The 19,699-nt window shown below is 40.8% G+C and overlaps 1 protein-coding gene across 5 annotated transcripts in view; it reads right to left on the reverse strand.

Moving 5' to 3' along the window:
- LOC144599643 (GRB10-interacting GYF protein 2-like) overlaps positions 1 to 10,470 on the reverse strand; it is a 103,675-nt gene extending 93,205 nt beyond the window's left edge. For all 5 annotated transcript variants that reach the window (XM_078410794.1, XM_078410792.1, XM_078410793.1 and 2 more), the window contains exons 1-2: positions 10,359 to 10,470; positions 1,608 to 1,668 (exon numbers count right to left, since the gene is read on the reverse strand). In XM_078410794.1, the coding sequence (XP_078266920.1) occupies positions 1,608 to 1,648 (41 nt within the window). In that variant the 5' untranslated portion in view covers positions 1,649 to 1,668; positions 10,359 to 10,470. The remainder of the gene's footprint in view (positions 1 to 1,607; positions 1,669 to 10,358) is intronic.
- Positions 10,471 to 19,699: the final 9,229 nt, after the last annotated feature.

A 19,699-nucleotide genomic window follows, 5' to 3' on the forward strand; every position in this document is an offset into this window, starting at 1 on the left:
GCTTTCCTCCTAAATTTACCCGCATTTCCCAAACATTGGCTCCCCGTAGCTGGCCTGACTCATACCTATCTGCAAACTTCCCTCCTCTACCTTTCTCTCCATCATGGGCAAAATGAATCGCTACACTCCCAGTCCTGATGTCTACTGAATTCACCTGTACTCTCCTCTCAATTGCTGCAGCTATGCACTTCAATACCTGGTTATGCCGCCGAGTATATCAACCCTGAGAAAGACGAGTCCTACATCCTGGTAAAATATGCCTCAACATTGCCACCTCTGAATATAAGGGACACGCCAGGTCCCCACCTACCCATTGTTTGAGGTTCTGTGGTGATAGCAGCACATCATAAATAGCCCATACGGAAACTTACATGACCCGCCTCCATGCAACACAGGTCCCTCCAGCAAAACCTCCTCTTTTCTTCACTTTTCCAGTTCATCCACTGTCCCTACTTAACCTGAGCTACTGCCCTTACACATCTCACTGCTTCCTCCTGACGACGTACCTGCTCTACAACCAATTTTCTCCTCTCTGTTGGACCTGCCTTACTCCACACTGGGTTCCTTGTGCTGACCCCTAAGCCTCCTTTCCCTTGCTGCACCCTACCAACAATGTCTGTATGCCTCAGAGGTGCTTGTGCTTCTTCTACTGCCAGCTTTGAGTTCCACTTCCTCCCTCTAGTTACACGGCACCAGATTACTAACTAAGGTATCCTTACTCCCTGATAATTGCAACTCTGACCCCACCCTAGCACAGTTAAACTCTGTTAAGTTAGACAATGATAAATGAAGAATACCTTTCCCACATAAGCCACATTACTAAGACACTGTGGAATTCCTAACCATTTCCCAATATATGAACTAACCAATCTCTCTAACCTTTCCACCTTAGAAGTTAGCAACTCATACACTGTCAAATGGCCACATAAACCTAAGGAATAGCCCAAATTGCAAACACCACAACTTCAGAGATTAAATGTAGTCCTAGACAGTAAGACTGGTCGGAGAACTGGGAAAGGGGAAGAGGATAGAGAGAGAGAGGGAAAGCCTGGTTTACTTGAAGTTAGAGAAGTCAATGTTCATACCACTGGGGTGTAAGCAGCCCAAGCGAAATATCAGGTGCTGTTCCTCCAATTTGCACTGGGCCTCACTCTGACAAAGGAGGCGGCCCAGGACAGAAAGGTCATTGTGCGAATGGGAGGGGGAGTTAAAGTGTTGAGCAACCGGGAGATCAGGTAGTTTTAGGCGGACTGAGTGGAGGTGTTCAACGAAACGATCGGCGAGCCTGCGCTCAGTCTTGCCAACATACAGTAGTCCACACCTGGAACAGTGGATACTATAGATGAGGTTGGAAGAATTCCCCTAGCAGTTTGTTTCTTGCTAAAGATTCTAGTATCTGCAGTCTTGAATCTCCAATCTAGACAAATTCTGCTGCATGTTGAATACACTTAATGTTCTCAAAGTGAACATTTTACGGTTGAAAAATCTAATGTATTTCACTACACAAAAGTAATTGTCCTTCAAGACCATTTTGCCAGATTAATGTTTCTATCATCAAAAATAAACAGTAATAATAACTAACAACAAAATAATAAAAGATTTCTCACCATTCAGGCCCAAAGTTAAGTGTCTGTGTTTCTGCTGCCATTTCCTCTGTCACTCAATTCACTGTAGAAATAAAGATAAAAGTAATTTAAGGAAATTGTTAAAATGTATTCAGGAAACACAGCAACTTTACTCACCCAATGGCACTTTTAAGATCTAGAAGAGTGCCAGAATCCCCACAAGTTCATTACTACAATGTAAATAAGGTGTGCTGCATTGTTGATTGGTTTGATTTTATTTAAAACATAATTTTTCTACCTTCTGGTGTGGAATAACTTTACATGTATCTTGACTAATACTTTCTCTGAACCCTTTCTTCAAATAATTCAGAACTTTTACTCAAGTGAACATACAAAATTTGGAACATGTTTACAAAAACAGCAGTAGTATCGACACCACTTCAAAGTTCAGTTAGTGGTTGAAATCTATAGAAGAAACTTAGTTATGTAAATGCTGTAAATCCAAAAGGAAAATTAGATTAGTGACAAGATCTTGCAGGTGAAGAAAGTAATGGTATCCTACAAAGAAATCAGATTCAATTTTAAAATATCTATTCATCGCAGAACTACCAAAAAGCCAACCTATTTCCATTTGGTGTTCATGTAAATTAAGTTCACTAACCTAAGTAAGTCTAACTGCTGGTCATAATGCAATACAGGTGCCAATGGCCATTCTTAGTCATGTGTGTGACCAAAAATGTGAAATATTGTGGAATACATCTCTTCTAATTCTGAAAGCATTACAGGTCACACACATGACCATGTCAGGTCACACACATGACCAGTCATATTTTACCTCTGACCCTAAACAAACATTGTCAGCATAACATATAAAATTTTCACTTGATAAACTTTGACATATACAAGTCATATATACAGTACAAAACAATATACCTGTAATGCTTTCAGAATTAGAAGAGATGTATTCCACAATTTTTCACATTTCTGGTCACACACGTGACTAAGTATGGTCCCAATGAGCAACTCCAAAAAGGTGGAAATTTCTAATCATGCCTAGTTATTATTACAATACAACATGGGTTTTTAAACTGAGTTTTTCCATTAAGACTTGCCAACAAGGAAACTATTGAAAAGGCAGCCAGAATCCTGCTATTGTTACTGCTCTGCAAGGAACAAAGAGGAAGAGGCCAAAAAAATTGACTCTAATGAACAGCTGGCATAATCAATGTAAAATTTATATCAAAGTAATTATTCAGAATGTTAAACAAAATAGATCTGTAGATGAACACGAAGACAATACAAAGTAACCAACATTCTGAGAGAACTCAAAAAAATATCTATAGCAACAAATACAACAGTCAGGTTTCTGTTGCTTCAATGTTTTATGCTACTGTATGCATTCCAGTGGTTTGCTGATCTTTCATGAAATTGCATTGTCTAAACTACTGGATAACTATTTTTTGTTTGCCAAAATGATAATTAGCAGTCTCACTGGCCTTCAATGCCTTTAGTTGACAAAATTCGATTATTTGTAAATACTATTGTTTCTCCAAATGAACTCTTCAATAATACTTAATCAGTTCAACTACCTGGGGCATGCTGAGATTGAAAATGTATTTTTTTTAAGGAACATCCTTCCATCCTTTTTTTTAAAATGTACTTGTTTTTACTCAGATAAAACTAAAATTTAGTATGCATGATCAATGCAGCCTTGCTTATTAAGAGCTCTCATCTTCCTCAGTCAAATTGTGTGCGGGCTGTACCACCCTGCTCAAGCCCCAATACATCACCAATGCAATGCCAGACTGAGCCAATGGTGCAGTTTAAGCAATGTCAGAGTTGGTGTAGTTACATCTTCTACCTCACAATTTGAGACACTTTTGTGCTCCTCGCCTAGAAATTATTTTTGAGTGTAGCCAATTTTTACTTATTGCGAATTAGACAAAAAGCATAGACATCCTATCACACTTCTGCCTTGAACCAACAAGATAATGTTAAGCTTTACAGATTCAGAAAGTAAGCTACACCCAGTTCTATTCTTTTAATTCCATCTGTGATCTGACTTACATCAATAGCAAGCCCCTGGACATTGGTGATTAGGAAAATCAGGTATGACGGTCAATTTTGGCCAGGTTGGTGGGGTCTGCAAGTTCTCACTAGTTTGTTGATAAGTAGTAGCAATGTAGCGGGGGGGGGGGGGATTAGCGAGAGTGAGCAAAAAATGGAGGTGGGAGCAGGTTAGTGAGAAAGTCGGCGAAAAATTAAAAACACGATTAATGTTGGATTAGTGCAAACCGGATCAGGAAACATCTGGAGAAGAACATTAAGACAGATGATTAATAGTTTTGCCAGGTACCCAGCATCAAGCCCTGTAGAACTCCGCTAATCACTGGCAGCCAAACAGATAAAGCCCCCTTTATTGCCATTCTTTGCCTTCTGCCATCCAGCCAACCTGATATCCATGCTAGTATCTGCCCTTTTGATACCATGGACGCATCTTCCTTAGCAGCCTCCCGTGTGGCATCCTATCAAAGGCTTTCTGAAAATCTAGGTAGACACCATCTACTGACTCTCCTAAGCCATGTTGACTTTGGCCTATTTTATCGTGAACTTCTAAGTACTCCGTAACCTCATCCTTTATAATGGACTCCAAAATCGTACCAACCACCAAAGTCAGACTAACCGGCCTATAGTTCCCACTATTCTGCTTTGCTCCCTTCTTGTGCAGCGGGGTAATATTGGCAATTTTCTAATCATCTGGAACCACTCCTGACTAGTGATTTTTGAAATATCACTTTCAATTCCTCCACAATCTGAAGCCACCTCTTTCAGAACTCTAGGGTGCAGCCCATCTGGTCCAGGTGACTTATCCACCTTCAGCCCTTTCAGCTTCCCAAGCACCCCCTGGTGACTCTCTTGAATATATATATATATATACATACAATTTCTGATCTTGTATAAATAAAAGCATTTAAGAGAATTAGTCCTGTCCATCTTTAAATAATGGCATCACATGGAGTGTATATTGATCCTAAATGTAAAAACGTTTGTAACAATTATATGTCTAAACAATATATTGGCAGGAAAAAAAGGTGTATTGGCAGGAAAAAAGTTCAAGAGTGTTTTATTGCCATATGTCCCAAAACAGAACAATGAAAAAATCTTACTTGCTAGATCATAGGAAACTGAACTGATATTTATAATGTGACAACAATGGAAAATTAGACCATATTTAGCAAAAAATACATTTAAAAATAATCACATTATTTGACTTAAAGAGTTGGCACTTGCCTTGCATCACTATTATGATCATTTTGACTATACTACTGGACCTCCAATCAAAAGGCCTGAACTCATGACTTTGGAGATATATTGAAATTCCATCTCTACTTGTCTGTATTACTGAGTCTGAAGAAGGGTCTCGACCCAAAACGTCACCCATTCCTTCTCTCCAGAGATACTGCCTGTCCCGCTGAGTTACTCCAGCATCTTGTGTCTATCTTCCATCTCTATTTTATTGCTAAATAAAAATATTAAATAAAATCCAGGTTTCCATGATTATTCGTTAGGTTGGAAAATAATTTGCTTTTGCTCTGGTTCTGAATTCTGACGTGGCTGAGGAGCCCTTTGGTGGATCCACAAACTGTATTGGGTGGAGAAAGTGGAGCTTCACAAATAAAGTAGACGAGGTGCCTGGGATGCTGTGCATTCCTTCCGCTTTTATACATCGCCCTCAGTGTCCTGTTGTCATTGAAATTTCAGTTGCTTAGTGCTCTCCAAGATACTGCTACTCCATGTTAAGTAGCTACATGGAGTTCCCAGAAATTGCGAAGGATATTATATTTGTTCAAAGAAACTGAGAACATCCATGAAGCATTTCCTCTTTTTTTTCTGGAAATCTCTTCCTACAAATAGTATACTTGTTTCCAAGTCTGGACAATGCAGTCCATCTACCAAAGCTCATTGAGCATGATCAAAGCCTTGAAGGCGAGGGTATTGTCTTAGGATACCAACACACTTTCATCTATCTTGCCAATGGATTTGGCAGAGTTGGATTGCTGTTAAAATCCCATCAGGTTCATTTACATTTTTCAGTTAAGAAAATTAAACATTCATTTTAGCAGAAAAGCAATTCTGGAAATAGTCAAGTTAGGCAACACCGAAAGAGAGAAAACGTTAACATTTTAGGTTGCTGATCTCTGATCAGAACCACTGACTTGAAACATCATTTGTTCCTCATTCCATAGATGCCATCTACCCTGCCAATTTTTTCCAGCTCTTTGTTATTTCAGATTTGCAGTGTCTGCAGTCTTTTGCTTTTCCATCCTGTAACTGGTAACTTCAGACCAGCACCAATGGGCTCAGCCTTAACTTCCATATGAAGTGCCATTCGTGGGGAAAGTGAATGCTGCATTCCCAGCAATATCTACATCCCATGAAAGACAAATACTGCCAAAAGAACCACACCGTGGTTAGCAGTAATCTACATAAATGTTACCTGTTTTGGCTTAATCTATCATTCAGAAACAAAATTCCGGCATGGTGGCCTCTATGTATTTTCCTCATTCCAATGGATAATAACTACCAAAATAATTTAAAATGGTCGCATCCACAAAAGTACCAATGAACTGCACAAATCAGTCTGCACAGTGTAGTCTTTACAATTGGTAAAGAGCAAGAGCTCCCAATGGTTCATCTCATGTTTATTACCTTGGTGGCTTTTAATTGACCTTATTTACCTTTTAAGGAGCGGGGATAATGTAGAATTTTTCTGGCTTGCACAACAGCTTAAATTGATTTGTGATACAAAACATGATCATCCTCTAAATAGTGATACTAAATAGTGATAGCAAAATAAAAGTGCAGGATTCTGTAATAAACTTGAGCATAGACTCCAGGGAACCAAAGGGAAAATGTGCAAAAATGGCACCAAAATCAAAGAGGTCAATAAGCAACAGCTTCATCTGTAATGTTCAGGCGCAGAATTTGATGAGATAGAGATGGTCAACATGAGGATGATGGCCTACATGGCCAAGACTTGTAAAAGAGACAGATGCTAGTATGTATATATTTTTCCTAACAGGTACACGTCCTATGTTGCCAATGCCTCAAGTATAATAGCATTATTCAGTCAGAGATTCCCAAATTTTATTTTGGAGAAACAAGGAATTGCAAATGCTGATTTACAAAAACAAATACACATAGCACTGGAGCAGCTCAGCAGGTCAGGCAGCATCTCCGAAAAACATGAATAAGTGACGTTCAATGTCAGGACCCTTCTTCACGCTATCCATGTCCTCCAGATATCCTGCCTGACCCACTGAGTTACTCCAGCACTTTGTGTCCCAATTTTTATTTGTTCTGCCCCATCATGGAATGATTTGGGTGTTTCCCCCATTTCCTCATTCCTCCTTCTCAATTACAAGAACTATTTTTTTTTTTTTATTATACCCACCCTAACCACCAGTACAAAACCAGATCGATCATCAGTTAAAGCTTTAAGGTGCTTTTCAATATTGAATAAAGGAATACAATTTACCCAGTTATTCACCTAGGAATAGGATATTAAACAGCATACTAAAATACACACCGAACAGCCAAAACATTATGACCACCTGCCTAATATGCTGTTGGTTCTCCGTGTGCTACCAAAACAGCGCCAAACACACCGATGCATCAACTCTACAAGACTCCTGAAGGTGCCCTGTGGTATCTGGCACCAAAACATTAGCAGCAGATCCTTCAAGTCCTGTACGTTGCGAGGTGGAGCCGCCGTGCATCGGACTTGTCGATCCAGCACATCCCACAGATGCTCAATCGGATTGAGATCTGGAGAATTTGGAGGCCAGGGCAACACCGTGAACACTTCATCATGTTCCTCAAACCATTCCCGAACAATGTGTGCAGTGTGGCAGGGCGCATTGTCCTGCTGAAAATGGCCACTGCCATCAGGGAATATCATTGCCATGAAAGGGTGTACCTGGTCTGCAACGATGTTTAGATAGGTGACACATGACAAATTGACCCTCCTCCGACCATTGTAGGTACTCACCACTGCTGACTGGGAGCACCCCATGAGCCTTGCTGTTTCAGAGATGCTCTGACCCAGTCATCTGGCCATAACAATTTGGCCCTTATCAAAGTCGCTCAGGTCTTTACTCCTGCCCATTTCTCCTGCATCCAACACATTAACTTCAAGAACTGACTGTTCACTTGCTGCCCACCCCTTGACAGGTGCCATTGTAACAAGATAATCAATGTTATTCACTTCACCTATCAGTGGTCATAATGTTTTGGCTGATCAGTGTATATTATCCACACAGAAAATAATGAACAAGACTAAGAGGCCAAGAAAATACATGAAAAAATGGAAAGCAATTTTCAGCCTCACTTCCCCCTACCACCACCGACTCCAGCCTCCACCAAACTCTGTCTCCACTATGCCCAAAGGTGGGTGTGCTTCTGACAAGAAACACCAGTGCAAAAATACGGGGCATTGTTGCGAAATAAATAACATTGAACAAGATTTTCATGGGAATTAGTATACTTTTTGTATGTATGCAATAAATTTTTATATGTTTAAATATCTAAGTCGAGTTAAAAACATCAAATGGAACCAAACAAATGCAGCCTTTTAAATGTTTTCTTCTCTGGAATGTCATAGTTTACTCTAATCCACTGAGAAAATCTCAATACATATTTTTCTGCTTCAAATTTGATGTGACACGTCCATATTTAATGTCAAACATGCCAACGCTTTCAGATATGAAGTATTTTAATTGCAGCATATGCTAAAATAAAACAGAGTTATGACTTTGAAAAACAAATGTAACAAAATTTGTCAATTGATTCAAAATGCCATAAAGGCAGATTTTGGAAATCTTAAAAATAAAACAAAATGCAGGAAATGCTCCGATCAGGCAGCATCTGTGGGGAAAAAAGTCAGCGATCATTCACGAAACTGTCGACAAGACACACCCATTTGCAGCTTTTATGTTTTAAGTGTATGAAAGATAGCCTCCGCTGACATATGGCGTACTGATGATGTACAATTTTAATACAGTAAAATGAATGGCAAACACTGTCTACAACACCATTCACAACTGCTTCATACAAACTTTTGAGGGGGTGGAAGAGGGGGGAAAAAGAGTGGAAAGGAGAAACTGTATATGCAAAATTGCCTATGACAGAATAATTCACTGCAATAAGGAACTGCAACACACCTGTAAATCTTGTATTAAAAAAGCTTCATTTTATATTAATTTCAGACATTCTATTCCACAGGTTTTAAACTAAATACAGTCAGGGGCTGTGATACATTTTTAATAAATGCAGAAAATAACAGCTTTAGCAGTATATAAATAAACTTACAATGAATTAACTCTAACCCTAATGTAATTACAGAAATATATTCTAAACCCAGTTATCATTGAATGTACTATATTGTTAGAGCCTGCTAAATTCAGAGAATGAGCTCTTAACTGTCACATAACATATCACAATAGATTGAATTGTTTACACAAGCATGATTTTCAAAACTAAGCTTTGGACATGTAAGCAATTGAAATGGAGGGCTCAATAGTTTGTACTGAATTATCCTTGATTTATGCATACAAAGACTATTATACCACGCACCAAATATTACACAACACATTGTCAACACCATGAAATCAGAATGTATGAAAAATACCCAGAAGTAACACTAAATGGTTTCATTCAACCAAACTGTCAATAAAGAATATGTCATTCCAGAAATCAACATCCCTCTACAAATCGGGAATTCAAATAATGACAATCCGGAACAATAAAAAGTGCAACTAATGCATTAAAACGTTTAAATAAACATATTGGAATTACTCTTCTATCAATATAGACAGCAATGTTGAAGCTGGTAACCATTGTGACATCATTACACACCTATTTAAGAGTTACACGTATCTAAATTTAGATTTTTAAATTTCTGATTGTGCAATTTCTAAAATTGTTTATTGAAAGAAAACAAATTGAGAGAAATCTGATTTACTGTAATTAAAATAATATAAATTGGGAATTCATTTGACATAGGAAATGATACTTCATAGCAGAAGCACTACTGTTCCACTTGCCCTCTGCCAATTCATAACCACAAAGGGTCGTAAATTTTAGAACATAAATACTGTAATGGTTCAGTGTCAGATTATTTCTTGTCGCGATCAGTACAAACACCACTGATCAAAACGATATATTTAAAAGTCGATGCAACTAATCCTAATATTTTGGGAGTCGGGGAACATCTGAAGATTTGTATTAACACTGTCTTAGATATTAAAGACAGAACCTCACCCTGATCACAGTGAGGGTTTGCAATTCAACGCAGTTCAAGGGCTGCACCATATTTATTGACAAGCGCCGAGTAATCAGGGACCACGTCCTGCCTGATGCAAGCACCTTCAGGAGGCCGCTTTCCTGCCAGCGGCATCGGTGCAAGCTGCCACTGGGGGGGGGGGGGTGTCGCTCTCCCTACTCGAGGGCGCGGTTGAGGGGCCTATCTTGTGTGTGTGGGTTGCGGGGGGTGGGTGAGAGGGCAGGGTGCGGGAGAGGGGTTACTCGGGCTGTCCGGCTGCACCATGTGCTGTGGTGTCGGCTTCATTCCCCTCTCCCTCCGACCGACCAGCTGCTAGGGCAGCTCCGCCGGGTCGAGCGTGAGGGAGGGGAAGGGAATGGAAGGGCGAAGCTGGCAGGCTGCTGGGGGAGGGAGGGGGGGGTAGGCAGTGCCCTGGGGCGGTTGTCACGTCCCCGGTGCCGGTGTTTTACCTGCGCTAATCGCGAACAGGAAGGTTTATCGCAGCCGCGCTCGCAGTGTTTCTACTCTCCTCGGCGACAAGATGGCGGAATAATAGTCGTCACGTGACCCGCGTGCCCGACCCCACGTCCCCGGATGCACATCGGCCCGTACCCGCCCAGCCAACAGCGCGCATGCGCCCTCCCTTGCCTGCCCCACGCTCTCTTCCCCCCCCCCCCCCCCCCCCCCCCCCCCAACTTGGCCCAAGTGTGGTTTTGGGCTCACTTTGGTCTTGCAACTAAGGTTGTGCAACAGTGCATTGCACTTTCACAAAATCACAATGACCTCTCAAACATGGTTGTGTCACTGAAACAGGAAATAATGGTGGCGTCCACACACTATGAATGGAATGTAGTCACAAAATGCTGGAATGACTCAGCATGACAGGCAGCATCTCTGGAGAGAAGGAATGAGTGACATTTCGGGTCGAGACCCTTCTTCAGACTGAAGCGTCTCGACCCGAAACGTCACCCATTCCTTCTCTCCAGAGATGCTGCCTGTCATGCTGAGTTACTCCAGCATTTTGTGTCTATCTTCAATTTAAACCAACATCTGCAGTTCCTTCCTACACACTATAAATAGAATGTAGACACAGAATGCTGGAGTGACTCAGCAGGACAGGCAACATCTCTGGAGAAAATGGTTAAGTGATATTTCCTTGCAGTATGACAAGGATAAATTTGATTTTATGCACTTTGGTATGAAGAATAGAAAGACAAAATATTAATTAAATAACAATAGACTGGAAAAAGCTGATGTACAAAGAAACCTGAGCTTGATACTGAAAGCAAACATAAAAGCAGCAAGTTCAGAATTGAAATGAAATATTAGTCTTCACAGTAGAGTCACGTAAAAAAGTGAGAATGTCTTACTATACCCGACCTTAATGATTATAGCTGAAGTATTACATGCAGGTTGGCCTTCTTACCTATGAACGGATAAACCAGTCATGAAAGAAAGACCGTAAAGGTTCACCAGACTGTTATTTTAAGGATAGTGGGACTGGAATTTGAGAGATTGAGTTGACTGGACCTGCATTCACTGGAGTTTCGAAAAATGAAAGTAGGTACAAAATACTGATAGGTTTTGACAGGCAGGATGCAAGGTGGACACTTCCCCTGCTGTGATGACGGAAACTCAGGGTCACGGTCTTAGGATACTTGGTAGACATTTCGGACTGGGATGGCGAGACACCAGAGGGTGGTGAACCTGTGAAATTCTCTACCACAGCAGCTGTGGAAGGCATGTCATTTAATGTATTTTAGATCAATTTGCAAACACAAATGGCAACAAATGGAATAGGCAGATGCAGAAAAATGTACTGAGATAGAGCATCAAGCTTGATGGCGGAGCAGGTTTAAAAGACCCAATGGCCTGCCGTACTCATGCCTTTCAGTTTTTATGAGTTAAACATGGAAGTTCAGAAATTACTGTCATTAATACTGTTGGGTGTGTTGTTACCATCTATTCAAAGCCATACCAACACGATTGGTATTCTGCCGTGGATTTCATTTTAACGCATATTTTTTAATTCTATAATTGAAAGACAATGTTAAACCTAATTTTCTGACTAGGTATCTTCACCATGTATATTTGAAGAGCAGAATACTCATTTCAAGTATGGATAATACAAGCTGACTCTCTCCTTTGATCTTGATCAATATGATTTTTGCATCTTTGTGTCATTACAAGTTAAAAGACCCTGTCCATAATATCTAAGGTTTAAGAGATGATTTGCCACCTGAGCAATGTGTGTTGTGGGTTCAAAATATCTTAGGTTACCTTTATTACTGTCACATTCTCTAAGGTACAGTGTAAAAGCCTTGTCTTGTACGCTATGAGTTGAGTTTAGCTTATCCAATCAAATCAGATAATACTGTACATAAATACAATCAAGCCAACCTCAAGTGCAATATGTAGAGCGAAGGTAAAGATACAGAGTGCAGTGTATAATTTTCACCATTGGTGCACAATTGTTTTATAGACAAAGTACAATGTCTGCAATGGGGTAGTGGTGAATTGGACTGTACCCTAGTTTATGGAAGGACCATTCAATAGCATGATAACAGAGGAGAAGAAACTGTTCTTGTGTCTGGTAGTGCATCCCCTTTTTACATTTTATATTTCCCCTGGTATAGTGATGCAGCAGTTTGTGTTGCTGCCTTAAATCTCCAAGGAATCGGGTTCAATCCTGACCTTAGGTGAGTTTGCACCTTCTCCCTTTAAACAAGTAGGGGTTTTATTTGCCAGGTGCTCTACTTTACTCTTAAACCCCAAAGTGATGTTGGTAGTTTTATTGCACACTGCAAATACCTCCTTGGTGTAGATGAATGGCAAGATAATGAACGAAAGGTTGTTGAGCATGTGGGACAATAAGTTGTGAGACTTGAAAGGAGATAAGAAGTGCAGGAATCGGACTAACAGGATTCTGCTATAGGAGGCTGGCATGAACTAGAAGGGTTTAGTGGCTTCTTTTGATCATAGTAAGTAAAGAATTAGGTATTCTCCAAGTTGTTAGGCCTTGAACTGCACATTGTGCTCTAATTATGGCTTATCTAAATCATATACAAATTAATCATAACTGTTTTGCTTTGCTATACCCTGTTTGTGGATGTTTATAATGGATTTATCTGTCTACGTTCAGACTTTCATGAGATTATCCATCTGAACATTTGATTTCTGAAAATGCCTTCACAAATATTTCCACATTTCTCTTGATGGAAAATAAACATTTTAGTGTCATATTTGGGAAGGAAAAATTATTAATAGCAACCAACGGGAAATAATATGTAGTGGATTAAAAGGAAAATACATTATGGTTGAAAAAGAACATCCAGATTTCTGTATATGTTGATTTAATTTAAACATTACACCAGAGAGCAACAGATCCTTGTAATTTTCTGCTCAAGAGGGTTGTGGAAGTTTAGTCATTACGAATATTCAGAAAAGATAGTAACTATTCTTTCGATATAAAAATAATCTATTGACATTGCGTTAGTGCAGGAAAGTGGAAATGAGGTGAAAGATCACTTCTAATCTTATTAAGATGGTGTATCAGATTCAAGGGAGCAGAATCCCCTATCCTTACTTGTATTTCCCATGTTCATTAAAATGTGCGATTTGGGACCATGAATGACATTTTAAGGAGGAAGTTTCCACAGAAATGACAGCTGTATTTAAAATACCTGGAAACTGTAATACCTGTATGACTGGAAAAACTGCAAAGCTAAAATACCTGTACCTGTAAACTGAAAAATCTGTGGAACAAGAGGTATTCATTGTAAGTCCACAGCTGTAAGAACTATATTTATACAAGACCTTTCTGTTTAATGTTAGTTTATCTGTTGGGAAAAATACTCAGATGGATTAAGGAAGCTTCTGTCAGGATTTTTTTGATGGAAAGCGGGAGAAAAAGAGCAGCATATAGTAACGGCACTTAGAGTTCCACAGTCGGATGTTGATTGCTTGATTTAGCTATGGTTCTTGGAGTAGAGATCCTTGCACAGCCTTGAATTTATGAGAGAAAATCCAGGTGTGAAATATAAACTGAGATTCGAGGTGCGAGGCTGCCAAACTTTTGTATGCAGATTAAATTTAACTTTGTACACAAATATACTCTACCTTCCGATTGTACTAAAAAAACTTAAAAACAAAGATGTGAGTAGTTATAATGCAAAAAGAAACTTAAAACGTAGCGAACATCTTGAGAGGCATTTGTTTCACCCTGCGATAGTGGGAATCATTCTATTCTAAATCTGCATCAAATAAATATCAGGAAAAGAGTCCTTGATTAATAAAGGTATTCCATTCTTACCATTTTATTTCAAAATTAACTTTACATAATATTTTACAGGAAATACAAAGCACACACGGCTGTCTTCATATTTATAATAATTCATTTAAAAACTCACACAAAGTGCTGGAGTAATGTTGTGGGTCAAGCAGCATCTTTCTGGCATGGTGTAGAGCAGCTGTGTTACAGCACCAGAAACGCTGGTTCGATCCTGACTTCGGGTACTATCTGCGTGGAGGTTGCACGTTCTCTCTGTGACCACATGGGTTTTCCTGGGTTTCTTCCCACATCCCAAAGACGTATGACCTTATAGGTTAATTGGCTTCTATAAATTGCCCCGAGTATGTATAGAGTAGATGAGAAAGTGTGACAATCTGGAACTAGTGTGAATGGGTGATAATTGATCGGCGAGGAATATGTTAGGCTAAAGGGCCTGTTTCCACACTGCATCTCTAAAACTAAAACTAGAACTAGAAAAACGAAAAAACATTGACGTGTGTAGGAAAGAACTGCAGATGCTGGTTTAAATCGAAGGTGGACAAAAATGCTGGAGTAACTCAGCAGGACAGGCAGCATCTCTGGAGAGAAGGGATGGGTGATGTTTCGCGTCTGAAGTAAGGTCTCGACCCGAAACGTTATTCATTCCTTCTCTCCAGAGATGCTGCCTGTCCTCGTGAGTTACTCCAGCATTTTGTGTCTACCTTCGATAAAAAACATTGACGTTTGATGTTTCTGGTTGGGACTTTTTTCCAGTCTATCATCAAACCAATGCATGCTATTTATGTGTAGGAAGGAACTTCAGATGCTGGTTTACACCAAAGATACACACAAAATGCTGGAGTGACTCAGCAGGAAAGGCAGCATCTCTGGAGAGAAGGAATAATGCACCTGCCATATATTTACTCATTCACTAAACCTGTCAAAGTTACCTTAAGGCACGGGTTCCCAACCTGGGGTAAATTTACCACCAGGGGGTAAATTTCGCCTACCCAGGGGGTAAATTTGAACAAACTAATAATGTTTAAAACAGTATTTTAAAATTTCCCCTTTGTCGGTTGCTTTATTATGGTAGAAGAGTAAACTCAAATTACTGAGCAAAACAGGGTGGGGGTAAATCTACTATCGAAAAGTTGCCTGGGGTAAACGGGATAAAAATGGTTCGGAACCCCTGCCTTAAGGCCTTTTGTTTTCCTCTTTGCAACAAGAATTCCACCTAGTTTCATGTAATTGGCAAATTAAGAAAAATATTCCATCTGGTTGCCATATCCAAATTATTAACCAATATTGTGAAAACCAAAACAACCAGCTTCAATCTGCCTTCTCTGTCAACCAATTTTTGGCCCAATCCATTGTGCTTTAATTTCTCTCAGCGGATTTTACCAAAGGCTGTCTGAAAGTCTAAATAAACATCCACTAATTCTCCCTGACCTGTTCTCCAAAATAAAACTCTAGTAGATTTGTCAAACATAATTTTGTTTTTATAAATCCATGCTGACTCTGTCTAATCCTTTTGATATTCTCTCAGTGTCCTGTTGTCATATCCTTTATAATAGCATATTTGAGCATTTTCCCCATCACTGATGTTAGACTAACTGGTCTGGAGCTCTCAACTTTCTTTCTTCTTTTTTAAATAGTGGGATTTTACTTGGAGCCATTGAATCAAAAGGAACCACACCATAATCCATAGAATCACTACATTCACTCTTTCCATCTCTTTTAGTGCCCGGGAGCAGATTTTGCAGCCTTGGGGATTTATAAACTTTTGGTTCCTTAGATCTGCCAGCAAATGTATTTTAAATAAAACTAATTTACTTTAGTTTTTCTTTTTTTCCTTGAACTCTTGTTTCCTATATAACTCTGGAAGTTAGTTGTATTTGTTTCCATTTTTGTAAAGACAATGAAAAATGGACACAAATTTGTTTAATTTCTCTGCCATTTTTTGTACCCCAGTAAACATTTCAACTCTTCTGATTGCAATGGACTACATTTGCCATCATTGTTTTACAAACTCATAGAAGCTATTTGTATGCATATGTGTGGATGCCAGAAGATATCGTCAATTTTACAGTAATAATGGTAAATGGACAATTTCATTGTGATTACAATTATAAATTCCAGGCCATAGTAGGATCCAAGGTACTGCATAAACAGAATATATTCATTATTTTGAATGACTAAATTCTTGTGATCAGTCCATCATCAAAATGCGGACACCTGAAACTTTGACTCTGCATCTACTTCCGCATATGCTGTTTGGCATATGCTGAGTACTTTCCGCATATGCTGAGTACTTTCAGCATTTTTGTTCATTTTTTTTGGTTCATGGCCCCCATCATTTCATATTCACCAATGCCATCCATTCTCACACAAGCAAAACACGGTGCTGGAATAACTCAGCGGGCCAGGAAGCATCTATGGAGGAAATGGATAGGTGATGTTTCAGGTTCTGACCCATTTCTCTGCCCACATCATATCTTTTCTGATAATGTGGCTTTCCACACCAGTACTACCCATTTGTCTTTTTTCATTAACCATGATTTCCTTCTGCTGTAGTTCACAAGGCCCTTGAGCTTGTTGATTGTTCCATTTTCCTTATTTTTCTTCTCTACTCTTTCTCCTGCTCCCAGAAATAGAATAAGATTTCTATCACCTTCTCATCCCTCACCTCCACTACCACCAACCCTTCTCGGACTATCATTAAGCGAACTTTACCAAACATTATCTTGCTCTAAACGTTATTCACTTAATTCTGTACCTATACACTGTGGACGGCTTGATTATAATCATATATATTCTTTCCGCTGACTGGAAAGCACGCAACAAAAAACACTTTTCACTGTACCTTGTTACACGTGACAATAAACAAAACTAAACCAAAAAGGCTGCACTTCAAACCCCTCCATCCCCTCAATCCTCTGAGGTTTTGGACACTTTCAAAGTAACACCACCGTCTGTTGTTTCTTCTCTGTTCCCTCCTTTTTCCCATTTGAGCGTTTTAAAGGGAAACACCTCTGAAACAATGCTGATAGACATAAAGAGCTGGAATATCTCAGCGGGTCAGGCAGCATTTCTGGAGAAAAAGGATGGCTGACGTTTTGGGTTGGGACTCTTCATCAGATTTAACTTCAAACACTGTTTCTCAACCTCAGTTCCACTAATACTCACTTCCCTTTCCACAGTATCTTCCTTAGCCACTGCAGGAAATGCAGCACCTGCCCTTTTAGCACTCCCCTCCCCTTCCACCATGGCCCCAGTATAATACACAGCCACTCATGCAGTGCTTCCAGTTTAGCTTTTACTGCATTCGGTGCTCATGATGGGGTCGCTTTTATGTCGGAAAAATCAAATGCAGATTAAGTGACCACTTTGCAGACACCTCTGCTCAGCCTGCAAGGGCGACCCTGAACATCTAGTCAACTGTCACTTTTATTGTCCATGCCCACTCTGACCTCCATGTTGTCCACTCCAGCTCTGTTCCAAGAAGATTTATTGTAAGCTCCTTATCTTCTGCTCAGTGATCGAGTTCAGCAATTTGAAAGAAATATTTGTTATTTATAAATTATTTAAATATTTATATATTTATATTTAAATATTTATATTGCATTCACACCCCATTTGTGATTATGAGATCACCCCTCCTATCTTCTACCCTGCCATAAAGCGTTCCTTGTCCTCTCTCCTCCACCACCACTAATCAATCAATAGGGTTGCCAACTTCCTCACTCCCGGGCCGGGAGGCGGGTTCCCACCCAACCTCTGTTTGGCAGCGCCTGGGACTATAGCCACCCCCGAGCTACAGTGCCCGGGCCTACATCGCTGTCCGGGCCTAATATGGGACAAGGGCAGTCCCATACGGGACAAACCAATTTAGCCCAAAATACGGGATGTCCCGGCTAATACGGGACAGTTGGCAACCCAACCTATCACTTCCACAACAATCCCAACACCCCTTCCGTCCACTCCTTTACCTTAAAATCCATTGATATCTAACTATGCCAAATTCTGTCTGGTAACTCTTGCTATGTTTCTCTTTCTGCACATGCTATTCAATCTGCTGCATTTTCCCAACTGGTTCTGTTTGATTTGAGCATTTTGCACTCCTTGCTTACAGTGTCAGAAACACACTGGATTGGCAAATCGATATGTGCAGTGTCATTCTTCAATCTCCATTTGAGTATTCTCTGGGTGCTTCCAATGCTATTTGTATCCAGTTCACTGAAGTTCTATTTCCGAGGGAAAGGAACTCCAAAGCTTCTGTAGATTTAATCTGAATCAGCAAATGAAGAATAAAGATTGACATTTAACATCCTCACTAAATCTATCCACATGTTTCAGCCAAAGAAAAGTCTTGTGGTTTAAGAAATTTAAGAAAAGTGATTATAGTATGGCGAGTCCGAAACTTGTTGGTTGTAGACGAAGTTTATTGCAGCCGCAATACACGAATACAAAGTTAAACAACAAGGTACAGGACAACCAATACAAACTTACTGTCTTCCTTGAAGACTTCGCCGAACTGACTAAATCGGGCGCCAAACGCGCACATGACATCGCTGGCCAATCAGCGATGTCGTTCCCTGGACCAATCCCCATGGTCGCGTTCCCACGTGACCTCGCTGGCCAATCCGAGGGTTCGACGACCTGGACCATTCTCTATGGTCGCTACATGACCCCCCCCAGAACCCGAGGTGCGGAACCTAGCTGGGAGCCGGATTTCGCGACCATAACGAGTACGGAGAGGGACAGCCTGAACCACAGGAGCCGGAGGTTCCGGACTTGGTGGAACAGCCGGAACGAGAGGTTCTGGAGGAACTACCGGCACGGGGGGTCCTGGAGGAACTGCCGAAACGGGGGGTCCTGGAGGAACTGTCGGAACGGGGGTTTCTGGACTGGGCGGAACTAACGGAGGTTGGCCTCTCCTAGGGGTTTGACCGACCAGGACTGGTTGATCCGGGTCCAAATGGGCAGGTTTGAGCCGGGACACCGAGACGAGTTCACTCTTGCCGCCCATGTCTAAGGTGAAAGTAGCCGTTCCCTTACGTAAAACCCGGAACGGCCCTTGATAGACCCTCTGCAACGGGGCGCGATGGGCATCTTTACGCAGAAAAACAAACTCACAGTCCTTCAGGGAAGACGGTTCATGTACCATGGGACACCCATGACGTGAAGTCGGCACTGGAGCCAGGGAGCCCACCCGTTCCCGGAGAGATGCTAACGCTGATGGGACTGTAGGGAGCAGGGCTGAAGGGTCCGGAAACAGATCTCCGGGTACTCGAAGTGTCGAGCCATATACTAGCTCTGCGGACGACGCACCGAGATCTGGCTTAGGAGCAGTCCGGATGCCCAAAAGAACCCAAGGGAGTTGGTCTACCCAGTCCGGGCCTTCAAGCCTTGCACTGAGGGATGCCTTAAGTTGGCGGTGGAACCTTTCTACGAGTCCATTTGCCTGGGGGTGATATGCAGTTGTGGGTTGTAACTTGGACCCGTACAGTTCCGCCAGCGCGGCCCAGAGGGACGAAGTGA

The sequence above is a fragment of the Rhinoraja longicauda genome, chromosome 13 (genome assembly GCF_053455715.1).
Source record: "Rhinoraja longicauda isolate Sanriku21f chromosome 13, sRhiLon1.1, whole genome shotgun sequence".
Taxonomy (NCBI): Eukaryota; Metazoa; Chordata; class Chondrichthyes; order Rajiformes; family Arhynchobatidae; genus Rhinoraja; species Rhinoraja longicauda.